Raw genomic sequence first — 15,295 nt, forward strand, 5'->3', positions numbered from 1 at the left:
CAATCACATACACACAGAAAATAACACTTCGAGACTGTGGGACAACCTTCCTGAGGGTCTGAGAGGAGCTGAGAATATTGAGATTTTTAAATGCAGTCTTAAAACTCATTTATTCAGTCTGGCTTTTATATCAATTCAAATCTTAACATTATTGTATTGTCTTTTTTATCCTACTACAATTTTAAATATTCTTCTATGTATTCATTTTAAGATCTTATTGCTTTTATGTGTAGTATTTTATTTTTTCATATTTATACATTTCTTTTTTAATTCTTATTAGTGTGCATTAGCCTCTCAATGATTTTATAAACTACTTTTTCATCAATAACTTTTCTGCACTCTTGTAAAGCACTTTGAACTGCAATTTAATTTGTCTAAAAGGTGCTATATAAATAAAGTTTGTTCAATTGATTAAACTCTGCAGTATACTGTGAACATGCAACTTTCTTGATTTAACATCTAGTGCTAAAGCTAAACTGAAAATCAACACAAATGTAAATCTGTCTGCAGTAGTGTGTGACCTCTGACCTGGAGGTTGCTTTGCTGTGTGTGGTCGTCCAGCAGGCCTCTTACTGAAGACAAGACTGATTCACTTTTTTCTCTGAAATCCCTTTTCTGCGAGGTATAAAGAGATAGCATGTCACGAGGGAGAAATTCTTCAACACTTCATATAATACTTACAAAAAAGCCGGAAAATAAATTGTTGAATGCAAAAGAAACAAGTTTCATAGTTACCAATTTAAGAGTTAAATGTATTTTTCTTTCACACACTTGATCACACTTGGTTACCAGTTTGTTAAGCAGACTCTTGAACTCTTGAGCCATGTGTTCAGGGCTGGGTCCCTGCAACATGAGCAACACCTCCCTGTCCAGCGTCTCATCCAGAGGGGAGGCAAGGCTCATCGTGGTGGACAAAAGGTCAACTCCATGGGGGGCCTGCTGGAGAAAGAAATATTCACTAAAAAATATGAAACCATCAATCCGTTACTTCGAGAGAGAGCTGGAGTGAACAGCATGTGAATAACTGCTCTTATGTTCAGACAGCACATCATGTTGTGTGTGAAATATGCAAGAATCGCTGCAGTCTGTTGAAGAGATATGTTCAGTTATATTTTTGAACCGCCTACAGGCAGAACTTCAGCGGAGGATGAGACGTTGGCAACACTGCACAAAGCTAACTGTGTTTGTTGTCTTCATGGTTGGAGGAGATGATGTATTTTTTTGAGCTGCTTTAAGGCTTACATGTGATCAGTGTGGCTGCTACAAAGAAGAGCAGCCATGAATTATTTGTAATAAATAACAGACAAACTATTTCACCTAAAGATGATGAAAAAAGTCAAATTTAACACTGAATGAGAGAAGGAGAGCTACTAGGAGCAAGGGAATTAGAATAAGAACAATAAGAAAGAAATAAAAAGCACTAAAGAAAAGGTACGAGCGACAGAGTGAGGGAGTGCTGACCTCCAGTGGTGACTGTGCCAGGGCCAGTTCTGTCTGTAAGGATCCTGAGGTACTCTGGTTAAGTCTGTAGGCCACCGACAGGGTCAGACCAGCCCTGCCAGAGAAGAAGGGGAGAAACAAGTTACACAGACATAATCAGTAAATGAAAAGATTTTATAGAGTAAAAGAATGGTGCATGCACAAATCAATTTACTTGTGTTCATTCTAGGGTTTGTATGACATTCAACTATTTGTTTAAAAAAACATTCCCATCAGAATCCTTAAACCCTTATTAATTAAAACCCCTGAACTCCCGGGTTACGAGGTAGTTGGTTCACTTACCCTGCCAGATCTGGATGAAACATCTGCATTTGGTTCTCCAGCTTGCTCTTGTCTGCCCTCAGCAGCTAGACCCAAAAATGAGAAACCAACATGACTCAGACATCCTCTTAATTTGTCTGCCCTTCCTCAGCTTGAACAAACTACAAGACTGGAGTGTGGAAGGACAGCAGGTGATTCAATTCCCACACTCCGCCTCCACAATCAAAATGCCAAACTGCACATGCTGATAACTCCGACAACAAGCCACTCTACACGAGTGTTCTTAGATACTGACATTTACAAAAAAAAGATAATAGCTTTCTTTATAAAGCATCTTTAAAAACAAGAGTTTAGAAAGTGCGCTGACAAACAAAACAAAACCAGGATACCTGACAGGCATCATAACAAATCCTCAACATGGCCACACAGCAAGACAACACAACTCCACAGTGAGCAGGAAGATAAACCAAGAGGACGTAAACATAACAGAGTTAGTCGACAGAGTCAAAAGAGCAAATGCAAAAAAAGTAACAACTGGCTCATAAGGTGTCTACCTTGTGCTTTGCAGCTTGAAGCCTGACCACAGAGTGAATTTATTTAATTTATTTGTATTCATTTATTTAATTTCAAACCTTTATTTAAGCTTCGAAAATCATTGAGGTTTCCCTCATTTACAATGATGTCGAGATACAGATAATAAAACAACAAAGACAGGTCAGGATAAATTCTCATAACAAACATAACACACTGTGGTAACGTGGTTTGAGATCATTGTCTTAATCTGTTTAAGAGAAACAAGAGTGTCAATCTTGAGACAGTGTTGTAAATTGTTCCACATTTTTGGAGCCAAGAAGCTAAAAGCGGATTTTCCAAGTTCAGAGTAAACCCGCGGGACTTGGAGCAATAGATGGCACATGCAATGAATGAACATTACTTCATATGTTAAATACAAAGGAGGTACCATGCATACAGATTTCTAGCCCCTTTCCCTAAGAAGTGATCAGCATAAACTTAAAATTAATTCTATGCAGGAGAGCCAACACCAGACTTTTTTCTTATCATGCTTCATATTATCACAACAACACCTTACCAACTTATGAACAACCCCAATTTCTCCTGTGAGTCATTTTTAAAGGGGGGGGGGGGGGGGGGTTCAGGTAGTGCTCTCAGAATATCAGAATGAATTACTGTAAACTATATCCAGCAACATAACACACAAAAGGCTGCACTGCATGAGGCAAATACAAGCACATGCAAAGCAGTTTAAAAGCAAAGGAGAAAGTTGTTAGTATGTGGATATGTAAGAATGAAGTTCAACACACTGACCTCAGTGATGGATGAATATTCCTCCACTACTGCTTTAAGCTCATTTATCTGTCTGCTCTTCTATAAAAAGAGATAAAAGACAAAAGACCAGCCTGAGTTTTGGAGAGAAACTTTAAATCCGTGATTTTTGAAAAAAAAATCCTTTTAGGAATCAAAGCTGAATCTTTAGCTCCGAAGCATTGTAAGTTGATTTAAGCAGACGACTAGACGTATTGAATTAAGGCTTAAAAACAGACCTATCGATAATGAAGCAACATAATGGCACTGACCTCTTGTATTACAGCTTCCTTCTCACTGGAAACAGCATCAAAAGAGTGAATTTGCACCTGAGGACAGTGAAGGGTTCATTTACTGGATATAAGGCAAAGCATGGTCCCAAAGTATTTCTCAGGTGCCAGAGATGATTTACAAAGTTCATTTTGTGAGGAATAAAAGCTGATAAAGACTTAATAATATCCAAGTTCAAAGAAGAGAAAATATGAAAGGACAGTAGGGGAAGCACAAAGATGATAACATTTTAAGTCTTTTAGACAGAAAGGTACCTGAAGGTCAGCGTTAATGTCACACAGCTCAGATATTCTCTTCTGAAGCTCGTCCATCTCCATGGTAACCTTGAAGTTCTGGGGAGACATCACAGGGGAGTTAGGGCTACTAGTCACTTCTTTATTTGTACAAACGTTTTTAAATTTCTCTTTGTAAGCGATCTAGGAAAAGGTGAGTGAACTCATTCAGTTTGAAGTCCTCAGAAGGACTTCCTGTTAGTGAAGTACCTCTTCCTGAAGAGACGCAATCTTTCCAATGAGACCTTGGTTTTCTCTCTCCTATAAAAAAAGAGAATTCATTTGAATAACATGAATTCATGCTTAATTCAATCTTCTCTATTCTATTATACATTAATAAAAAAGGTAACCTCAATGCCTGAAAAATTGTAAAATAAAAACAACTTTAAATGTTTTGTTGTTTGAAGTTGAATGTAGTCTGCATCGTTCACTTGACATATGGAGTGCTAAGCTTCCTGAATATTTTTAAGGGTGCCGTTCTGAGATTAATTGTAACTATGTTGTGTACTATGACTTCAAGATTTAAACATTTTTCTGCAGCAAACACACCCAAACTGCAAATCTGAGTTTTCACGTTTCAACTACTTTTCTAAATTAGGGGGGCTGTGATTGTGTATTCATATTCCTGCAATTTAACACAAGAAAACTAAGACTTGGCTCTATTTTCCAGTTATTAGTAAGGAAGTAAACTCAAGTCTGCATTGCCAGGCATTTCAATTTAGGGGGGGTGAACAACAGCTGAAGCAGAGACACAGTATTTGCATCGTTAGCATTTTTAATAAAGATTTGTATCAGTACCAGATGAAAGTGACACAAAGTATATAATTCAAACATAATCCAGAATGTGATTTCTGTGACAATAGTCATGCAGGGAGAACCTGAACTTTTTTTTGTTTTGTTTTGTTTTTTTTACTGGGTTCCTGTTTTTGTCTTGTTTTAAGACGGGACAGGACAGACACTCACCTGCCTGCATGCACATGAGAGAGAGAGAGAGAGAGAGAGAGAGGGAGCGAGAGATGGAGAGAGAGGGAGAAAGAGCAGATATGCCGCGCTGCATGAAAATAATTAACAGAGTCTATGGATTTTGCACCAACAGCTTGCTAATCCGAACAAAGGACTTGCCAAGTGAGGCTGCAGAATTGTTAACAGCTTTTAAATATTTTCTTAACTGAGCGTTCAGAGGCTGCGTGCAACACAACAAAACTCAAGTTTTAAAAAGCTTCTCTTGTGTCTATGTTATTACAACAGGTGAGCACGATGTGGAGGCTAGTTAAGAGAGAGCAGATTTAATCGGCAGCTGCAGAGACATAAAACCAAATGATGAGAAGCTTCAGTTTTGGCATGAGGTGCATTAACGTAGAGCAGGCAAGACGGCTTGTTCTTAATGCAGAGGGGAATAGGAGCATGTGAATTGAATGAAATGTATGTGAGAATCCAGGTCATGCAGTCCTAAGGCAAACCCACAGCCCATGAGGACTCTCCGCACATGGGGCGCGCAACATGATCAGTAGCCTCTATGTGACAAACACAGTGACATGTTATGACGTGTTTTCTGAAGCAGCCCATATTGAGGAAGAGCCCTCTCTGTGCAGTTAAATGCAATCCATCTTCTTGCCTTCAATTACTTGGCCACACACACACACACACACACACACACACACCTTAAGCCTGCTTTTCTGCCCCCTCAGCGCCATATGCCAACAGCTAAGTCCCGCTATCAGGCTAGTTAGTTAGCTAACAGGAAATGTCCTAGCCTAATAACCTTGTCATGCCGCAGTAAATGTAGTTTATATTTTCCACAACAACAAACTACAGGATAGTACAACACTTGTATTAATGGCATTAAAAACTATAACAACGACAAAAGTTACTCTTGAGACACAATATAATTCGCAATGGATTGTGGGATGTGTAGATCCTTGACTTCGGATGAAAATCATGTACAGTCTTGTCTTTTTCTCTGTTTTTTATTGTCCTTTTGGTGCCGGATTAAATGTCCTATTGTCAGTGGGCGGTCACTGTTGTGCTCAAAGACCCGACCAAACCGTGAAAATGATAAACTCTTCGATCATATTGTGTGACTTTACTAGCAGGTGCAGGACCCCGAGTCGATCTGAACACCCGAGCACATCTGGTACCTCCACCGGCAAAAAGCCCTGCATTCAGTAGGACAGACAGTTAAAGAAAATGCTGATAGGATAACTGTTCCTCCATGAGCTTATCCATACTTCAAGGACTGACCAATCATGAACCTGTTCAAAATTAAACACTCTTTTATACTCTTTTTTTTTTTTTATCCATACTGCAGTTAGGGCCTATGTCCACTATCTAGTTTTTTGCCCATTTTCAAAACAAAACCGATGCAGCTCAGTGTTTTCAACACTCAGTGCTCTGACACGTTTAAATGCCCTCAGTGTCAGCTGATTTTTGTTGCTGCACTCACAGCGCTCTCTCTGCAGGCTCGTCAATGTCCCTTCTCCCTAACTGACCAATAAGAATCAAGAAGAACAGGACATCCAATATCAGCTTTGTCAACAACAATGGTGAAGAAGAAACTGATGTGACTCATCTTTTTGAGGATACAATTTCAAGTCTAGAGCTTCTTCTAATGGCAGGACACGATTTCTTTACATTATTTTCATGTTTTATTGGTGATATTTCCTTGAATATAAGCAAATATGAATCTTACACAGCTATCTAAAACAGACCAAATGGCCACTACAAAGTGGAAGTGGAACTTTTGTATCCTAGCAACAATACGTGCTGGTGAGAAGCTCTCTGAGTTTGTGATCGCTGCCAATGCAAAAAGCGCCATTAATAGACAATAGAAAATTAAGTGATACAACAAAACAATAAACAGATGTCATCAATTTGCTCTAAATGAGGTTAGCAGAGTGCATGTTATCATCTCTGAGCTCTTCTATTTGTTTGACTGACCACGTGTCTGCTGTGTGCGGAGGCGCGAGCTCTGCCTTCCTCAGTGCAGTTCAGAGTAGCCTTCATCTCCTCCACCTCCTCTTTTAGCATCATTTCCTTCTGGGCCAGTTGCTGGGTACTGTGGGATAAAAAAAACAAAAGATGGAATTCAACAAAAAGTCATGTGCTACAAATCAAAACAAGTGTGACTTACACTCTGGCCTGATTACGAAGCTCCTCATTCTCCTCTGCCAACTTCTGGTTGGTGTCCTCCATACCCTCCACCACCTGCTTCATCTTCCTGACCTCTTCTTGGAGTTTGTGGTTGTTCATCTGAAGGTCGGCAACACAAGACACCAGCTCCGATGTCTCACTGACAAGTGAAACACACAATACATACAGGTGAGCTTTCAAATGGGCTCCACTTCTTGACAACCAAATCATTCTCTGTAGGAGCCCAGCTCTGGGTTTTTCTTTTGTTCTACATTATGAAAAAAAATTTCAGAATAAAACACCTGCTCTTATTTACTGTAGATATTGTATTTGCCCCAATGCAAAGATCGTTCTATAGCTAGACAGGAAGTTTAATGGTTTGTGAACGACAAGATATGGACTCAATTTCACTACATTATATATAACACTTACAATTCTGCTCTGGACACCTCCCCACCAAAGCCTTCCAAACTTCCTGAAGTCATATTTAGCAGCATGGATCTCTTGGCTGCACACAAACAAATCATCAAAATGAGATGGGTCTGCAATACAAGGAAAGCAAAGCAACTACATGTGTGCTGATAATCCCACTCACCACACAGGCTGTCTCTGAGTTTGATGGACTCCTGAGTGATGTCATCTGTAGTGTCTTGCCTGAGATACAACAGAAAAATCCCACATCAAAACGGGAGAGATCAATTCACTATCATGATCCGACAGGCATATAGTACAGTGTTGCTTTGGGGCTCCTCTGAAAACGTGTTTTGGAATACTCAGCTGAAGTGTTTAGTTTTTGGTGCCTGGCACGCTCAGCACTCTCTGCTCAGCTTGAGTCATCTTCTGTGTGATATGCAGACTCTGGCTGTAATACTGCAAAGAGAGCTTGCTGGCTGGATCTGTTGTTATCCATGTGATAGTTACACTCTAGTGGTCAGCACCTTAAAGGCTTTACATGTGATTTTTTGATCCAGCAGATGTCACCCTTGAGCACCAGCATGAAACCAAAACAACTCACGCTGCATTGTTGTGTTAGCATGCTAATGCTAGCTATCTTTATTATGCTCGTATCTTCACACTGCATGTAAATTTACCTGAAATGAGCGTGATCTAGAAACACAGTTAAACAGTGAGTACAGTATGTTATTCTTCTTTTCTCTAGTCCCTCAATTAAACAACTTTTATACACAAGGGGAGGAGTCAGCCGGCCGTCCAGGCGATGTAAACAAACTGAAGATAGGACTCTGAAAACTCTGAAAACATCACAGACAGTGGGACTCGGGTGTTACACCCATTGTAGACAGTCATGACTCAGAGTTATTTTCAGAGGATATACTTGATTTATATTACATTTAAGTGTGATAGATTAAAATCACATATAAAGACTTTAATATAGATGCAAGTCTTTATCACATTTCACAATGGAAGCAGGGATATTTTGATCCAGTCAGTAACAAGGTTCATCAGAATCCATATTGGACTTGTATTTTCAATTACAATCACTAAACATAGACATGGTAAATGGACTTGAGCTTGTGTAGCACTTACACAGAGCATGCCACACCCACACATTCACACACTGATGGTAGAGGTAGCTTTGTAAAGAGACCATCAGAAGTAACTAATCTCATTCATACACATGCAAACGCTGCAGCCGAAGCAGCGGGAGAATTTCAGGGTAAAGTGTCTTGCCCAACGACACATCGGACGTGTTGCTGCGGGATGTGGGGATAGAACCCCCGACCTGCCGGTTGAGAGAAAACCGACTTTACCAACTTAGCCCCTACAATTCAAATTCTTTTGCTCCACAACACAACAGTCAATTTGCAAACTAATACAGGCTTGTCAACATTTGACAATTGTAAAGATAAATTAATAACTTGTGATTTATTATAAATCCTGGCATCAAAATGGAGAGTTGTCAAATGTAAAACTGACCTACAATATGCACTATATGATGCACAACTGCCTCCAAGTCAAAAGACAGACTGCTGTGATGCACATGCCGCCTACACAACATCTACTTGCATAACTTCAAACACAATAGATGAGCTGCTCTTCTATGTAACGCGCCAAACAAGCTTTTCTCTCATTTACACGCCACTTTAAAGAGGAAACACATATCAAATATCATGTGGAGAAGGAAATGATAAAGCAGCACAACCTATTTAGTGTTCCTGGATCCAAGATTTAAACTATACCTCAACTTCCTCAGTCACTTTAAAATTCTTTCTGCTCACCTTTGACTGCCATCTCCAGTTTAAATAAAACAATACCATAGCAAGACAAAACCATTTCTAGGGGGTGCTGGTGGTGCAGTGGTTAGGGCGTGCGCCCCATGTATGGTGGCTGTAGTCTTCCAAGCGGGCAGCCCGGGTTCGAATTGAGCCTGTGGCTCCTTTCTTGCATGTCATTCCCCACCAGTGTTTCCCCTAGGTTTACAGCGTTGGGGGGGTGGGGACAAGCCGACATGGTGACACGACAACACAAACACTTGAAGGAATCTTGGTGTTCATGTGTTACTTTTAATGACAGCTGTCCTTTTCTATCAGAAAGATATCCTTAAATGACTTCTTTCCCTGATTTACGACTCTATCCACTATCATATCTCTACAATAAAGGCACAAAAAGCCCAAAAATAAATCTTTAAAAAAAAAAAAAAAAAATTCTTGAAGACAAACTCAGGACAAAGAGATCTCATATCTATTCCAACAATGACTCGATAAGCTGTTGAACGCATTACCCACATTTTCATTGTCTTTTGTCCACGCAGGTAGGTCACAACATGTACTGTAGCTAAAGACCCTGATCAACTTCTGCATAAGCCATTTCAATTTATCAATCATTTTTTATTTGTGTAGTGTCAACTCATAGCAAGTGTTATCTCGAGACACTTTACAAAAAGCAGGTAAAAGACCTTACTTATTGTTATGTTACAAAAAGCAGGTAAAAGACCTTACTTATTGTTATGTTACAAAGACCTTTCAGCTGGATGAATACTTTGTGACTAAAAGCTGATCTCAGAGGTTCCAGGATGTTTACCTATAAGCCACCCACCATTAGCGGGAAAATGCACCTTCAAAAATAGTGTAAAAATATTTAAATACTTTTTTTTTAGAAACTCTGGAAATGTCTTATGTGTTTGTTACATAAACAAACCTGTACCGTATGTATTAATATTATTGAATATATTGTAACTAGCTTTACGATGTATAATAAATTATTTTCAGTACCCGTTGTTGCGGCATTCATCAATCCACTCCCTCATGACGGCATGGTAAGTGTCCAGGTCAATGGAGACGTCCTTTTGTTCTGGATCCAGCATGTTGCAAAGTTCCTCTAGTCCGCTGTCCTCTGAGCTACGACTGGTGGTGTGCCGCAGGTAGTCCACGATATGAGACACAAACACTTTGCCTGGAAGAGGGCAGTAAATGAAGAAAAGTATCTCTCATTAAATTATACTTTGACACTATTACAGCAGAACTGTGATGCTATTTATTTTGTAATCCTTTGCTAACTTGTGTGGCAAAAGCCTTTCTCTTCAATCTTTAAGTCTTGTTGGGTTACAGTTTAAAGGAAACATTCAGTTACCATAGAGACAGTAAGTACCAATTAGTGTAATGTCTTTCTTAATACTGACTTCACACAACCCTTCAGCCCTCAAAGTTGAAACAACACAAGTCTTAAAGTTTGAACAGTTTTCTCTACTCTGACAAAATGCATTCAATTACTGAATATTTTAAAGATCAATACCACAATCCTGTTACACTCCTTGTACTGTATCCACTACATGACTACTTTCATGACACTATTCTTCAAGATGGTTGAAGAGTGACAAAAGCCTTAACTCATGAGTATTGCCCAAGAGCATGGGCTACACATTTTCTAAAAGACCAGACGACATTGAGCATGCCCTGTTGTTGATGTGTTGTTCAAGTCTAGCAGATAGAAAATCTGGAGGTAACACAACCTGTCACCTCCAGATTTGGCATTCATTCTTACAAATGAAACAAAAAACACTCTCTAAATTGGCATCGTTTGATCTAATTCCTCAGGACAAGTGAGAGCGCAGAGCCAGAGAAAAGGGGCAAGCAGGTCCAGGCCATGGCAAGCAACTGAGAGTCAAGACAACTTGGTGGTCAGTAGATTTAAAAGGAGAGCACAGAGTCACTGGCTCAGTTGCAGTTACTGTTGTATTTTCCATATCATGAAATCTATTCCAATATAATGCAGTCTAATCATACCTAGATCTCATTTTAGCTCAAAACCTATGCAAGAGTTTTGATTTATTTTTTTATGTTTCAATTACATTCCCATAAATAAAAATATTAATCAGTTTAAAAATGATTTTAATACAAGCCCAGACCCGAATAAAAAAAGTATAGAATACTGTAGTGGAAGAAACAAAAAGCAGCCTGAACGGCACCGACAAGAGGGGAGACAAAAAGGTATGCTATAATCAGATCCTGAGATGAACGCAGAAGAACAAAACGGCAAAAAATATTCATGCAAATTTGTTTTAAAAATGGTTTAAAACTGCCAGAAAAAAATAAATGGAATTTTTTTTTTTTTTTACACCTTTTCAATAGCTCTTTAAAGATTTCACATCACAACTATTTGCTGCACAACACAGTCCATTCCACAAAGGTGATGAAACTATTTCTAAATGTCAATAAACAGCAGAAGAAACCAGACGCCTCCTGAGCAAAATGTTACAAACGCTGAACTGTAAAAGAAAAAAGGGCACAGACAACGCTGACACCATGGGAATGCTGAAAATTGAAAAATGACTTTGACACATTAAAATCCCATCCGAGAACAACATTTAATGATTGATAAAGTTCAGCTGTACACTGGAATGTGTGAACTGCAATTGACTGAGTGAATATTTCTGTGTGTGTGTACCTCGTCGCTGGGTGTCACAGGCGTGGAAGATAGTATCGAGCAGATTCTCTTCACAGATCAGACTGATTTCTGCCATATTCTCCTTCCTGTTTTCTGAGGTCGATGAGGATCCTAAGCGACACACACACACACACACACACACACACACACACACACACACACACACACACACACACACACACACACACACACACACACACACACACACACACACACACACACACACACACACACACACACACACACACACACACACACACACACACACACACACACACACACACACACACACACACACACACACACACACACACACACACACACACACACACACACACACACACACACACACACACACACACACACACACACACACACACACACAGCAAACACATGACAAAATGTCCTTCAGGCTCAGTGATGGTCAGACACTCAACACATAACAAAGTTACATAAGACAAGTTACTTTAAGGCTACACTTGACCATTTGGAAGATGGCCTTCATTTAATCATAACCCTATTTCTTTCTTGTCTTGTTTATGCTGAATTACGACCTCATCATAGGTTTACAATAGAAACATTTATTTGAAAATGTATTTATAATGTAATCTAAAAACTGAACACATGTTCTAGTTTTAAAGTAGATAACAACAAACAGACTTTAAAAAAAGAACATAATTGATACCAAGAACATTGAAGGCTTTAGAATTTGTTTCTCCTGGTTCTCCAGGTTCCTCATGCCAGGACTGACCTGGGGAAACTGCTTTTAGTGTTAGTGCAGCAAACTCCTGGAACATTTTACAACAGGACCTGAATTTGAGCACTTTAATCCCTTATGGACACTTTAGAAATATTATTTTTAACCGCCCAATACCTGACTGTAACTGTTTTATTTGATTTTAATTACTGACTTATCACTGTAGTCATTTCAAGCTTTTAAATTATTTTAGTGTATATATTTTATTGTTCTTATTGCTCTTTTATTGATTTTATTTTCTGTGGTAGCTTTATCTCATTTCTCGTTGTTTATCATTTATGTATGTTTTCTCTGCATCGTTGTAAATGAGGGTCGCCCTCAATGATCTCTCCGAGAAATTAAATAAAGATTGATGATGATGATGATGATGATGTTTGCTTTGCAGGTCAGAAATGAAGCCCTGCTATAGTCCAAGATTATGCATGTACAATTTGTCTTTTTAGCACCAATTTCCTTCCCATGGCGTTAGGCTGGAATATGTCAGTAGCTCTTTAAGATCAACATTTACCAATTACTCTCCGGTCCTCTGTTTTGAAAAATCATGACTGTAGGCTACACAGCAAACAACTGCTGCAAGAGGTGGCAAGATGTGGCTGTAAGAGCCCTGGCAAATGAATGATTTAGGCTTTTAGTAAGGCTAGACAGCCATTATCAAGAGGTACTTTCACAACTTTTCTTTTTGTGTTTGCATCAAGTATGATGCTACAACAAGCTGGGCCTGCAGCAGCTTTTCTCTTACCTCCATCTCCCATGGACAGTCTTTTCACAACCAGAGCCGGATAGTACAACTCGCACTCTGTGGATTTCTCCGTGTCTGCTGAGCAGAAGTTCAGGTTGTAAGAAAGGGTGCTGTTGTGTGGTGTGAAGGTCCGAGACATGGGGGGGCTCCTACTGGGCCTCACGCTCTCCGGCTGCACGGACTGAGGTCCCTGAGTGAATGTAAAGTAAGGGGACTCTTTGGACTGGCCCGCAGGCGTCGAACAATACCTCTGCCATGTCTTCACTTTGCTTAAATCACTGCCATCAGCACCTCTCCTCTCTCCCATGGTGCTTGTGATAGTGTATGTCACATTAACAGGCGTGGAAGGATTGCATGTTGGGGTGGAGGGAGGAACAGAAGGACCTCGACTGCTCCTCTGGGAAGCTGCTGGGTCCTGCTTACCCATCCCTTTCCCCTTCTCCTTCTCGTTATCCGTCCCCCTCTCGTTTCTATGGAGGGCCCCCTTCTTCAGGATGGCTTCCAGGTTGTGCCTGAGGCCTGACTGCGGGCTGTCGTAACTATTGGAGGAGAGTTTGGGAATCTGGAACGGTGAATTTGGCTCTCGGTCACCACACCTCTGAATGGTCTGCAGTTTACGGCAGATGCTGTCCACAGGATTATGGCGACGATTTGACTGCGGTGTGTAATAGTCCATGCTGCTGATGGCAGGCTGAAGTCTGCACAGGGTGTAGAAAAAAAATACTTTAAGATTGTTAAAAGTGAAAAAGAACACAGAAATGAAAACAAAGATAAACCATGGTTAGCAGGCGATGTGGTTAATACTGCATAACAACATTGTGAAGAAGATAATTTGCATATTCTGTTGACCTGACTAACCCCAAGGTAGGAAACAGAAAATAATTAGCAAATCTTGGACAAACAGAGAATACTATGGAATACTGAGACCAATATAAAGAGATTTGATATGAAAGAAGACAGCTGAAGGAAACACCAAGCCATGTTTTATGGGATAACCTGGGTCAAAATTAAGATTAGCCCAATAGCCAACTTTAAATTCTGAAAATAGAAGCGACTGTTCGGGGAAACCAGACCACGCCACGGTTTGCAAATGTATAAAAACCTGGCTTTACACGTGCCAAGATAAAACCTAATGTGTTCAAATTTAACAATAACATCGCCTTCATAGGCTCCAGGTGCGCAAACGAGCTCATTAATTCAGTTTAAACACAAAAAAAACACTATTTATGTTTCTCAATCAACAACTCCATGCATTTGAAATAAAAACATGAAAAAATAAATCACAGAATTTTACAACAGCTAATTCTTAGAATTATCTACAGGCCTTATTTTAAAAAAAGATAACTAAACTAAATTCCTATAAGACTCGTTAAAGGAGAGAAGACTGTCAAGCAGCGTCAGACAAACGACGGTCATCAAATATTATTAACTAAACAAACACACCTGACCAACGAGTCTACCAAACACCTTCTCAATGTTTCTTTCAAATAATATTTTTTTTTGCCAGCTGGAGATATATTTGAGTTACCTTGCGACGCTTGCGTGAGCAAATCTCCACGACCAAATGTTTGTACGACGAGCACGCGCACAGGTAGCTCGAACAAGCTGATCGCTCGAGCCACTAAGAGTTCAAACTTCAGTGGGTGTTCAGGACTCCAAAAACTGAGCCAGCATCTCCACCCTGTGGTCTGAACGACACACAGCACTCAATACACCGCGCTACAGGAGAAGTTTAAATATATGATCCTGTGCGGTACATGGACTATAGTCACAAATATCAAATAAATGATGACGTAAGGATTGTCATTGTTTTTACTTTGTCCCTACGCAGGATGAATCCCCCTTTCAGTGGCTCACCAAGCCTGTTCTTACACCATAGACTGTAAATATTACTTATTACTCTCACAAAGAAAGGCCATGTTGCGTTTAAGGTCTGTAAAATAAAAAATAAAGCCTACTAGTAAACAAACCAAAAAAACAAAAACAAAGCCACGTCTTCCTATCAGACAGTGACTATGATATTGTGACACCGACACACTTAACATCACAGCAGATAAACAACATAAACTGTGTTGAAATATTAATTGGGTACGCTTGGATGTTTGTTGTCATGACAACCCA

At 39.7% G+C, this 15,295-nt stretch overlaps 1 protein-coding gene across 11 annotated transcripts in view; it reads right to left on the reverse strand.

Moving 5' to 3' along the window:
* Nucleotides 1-14,787, reverse strand: part of lrmp (lymphoid-restricted membrane protein) — a 38,982-nt gene extending 24,195 nt beyond the window's left edge. For 8 of the 11 annotated variants that reach the window (XM_065951503.1, XM_065951510.1, XM_065951509.1 and 5 more), the window contains exons 1-16: nucleotides 14,703-14,787; nucleotides 13,175-13,872; nucleotides 11,679-11,789; nucleotides 10,007-10,187; nucleotides 7,372-7,430; nucleotides 7,209-7,284; nucleotides 6,778-6,936; nucleotides 6,585-6,702; nucleotides 3,858-3,908; nucleotides 3,630-3,707; nucleotides 3,357-3,413; nucleotides 3,088-3,147; nucleotides 1,783-1,847; nucleotides 1,462-1,555; nucleotides 736-939; nucleotides 529-615 (exon numbers count right to left, since the gene is read on the reverse strand). In XM_065951503.1, the coding sequence (XP_065807575.1) occupies nucleotides 529-615; nucleotides 736-939; nucleotides 1,462-1,555; nucleotides 1,783-1,847; nucleotides 3,088-3,147; nucleotides 3,357-3,413; nucleotides 3,630-3,707; nucleotides 3,858-3,908; nucleotides 6,585-6,702; nucleotides 6,778-6,936; nucleotides 7,209-7,284; nucleotides 7,372-7,430; nucleotides 10,007-10,187; nucleotides 11,679-11,789; nucleotides 13,175-13,850 (2,076 nt within the window). In that variant the 5' untranslated portion in view covers nucleotides 13,851-13,872; nucleotides 14,703-14,787. The remainder of the gene's footprint in view (nucleotides 1-528; nucleotides 616-735; nucleotides 940-1,461; nucleotides 1,556-1,782; nucleotides 1,848-3,087; nucleotides 3,148-3,356; nucleotides 3,414-3,629; nucleotides 3,708-3,857; nucleotides 3,909-6,584; nucleotides 6,703-6,777; nucleotides 6,937-7,208; nucleotides 7,285-7,371; nucleotides 7,431-10,006; nucleotides 10,188-11,678; nucleotides 11,790-13,174; nucleotides 13,873-14,702) is intronic. The other 3 variants (XM_020638742.3, XM_065951502.1, XM_029278236.2) reach the window with 3 other exon arrangements.
* Between the last annotated feature and the right edge of the window lie 508 nt (nucleotides 14,788-15,295).

Source organism: Labrus bergylta, chromosome 23 (assembly GCF_963930695.1).
Source record: "Labrus bergylta chromosome 23, fLabBer1.1, whole genome shotgun sequence".
NCBI lineage: Eukaryota > Metazoa > Chordata > Actinopteri > Labriformes > Labridae > Labrus > Labrus bergylta.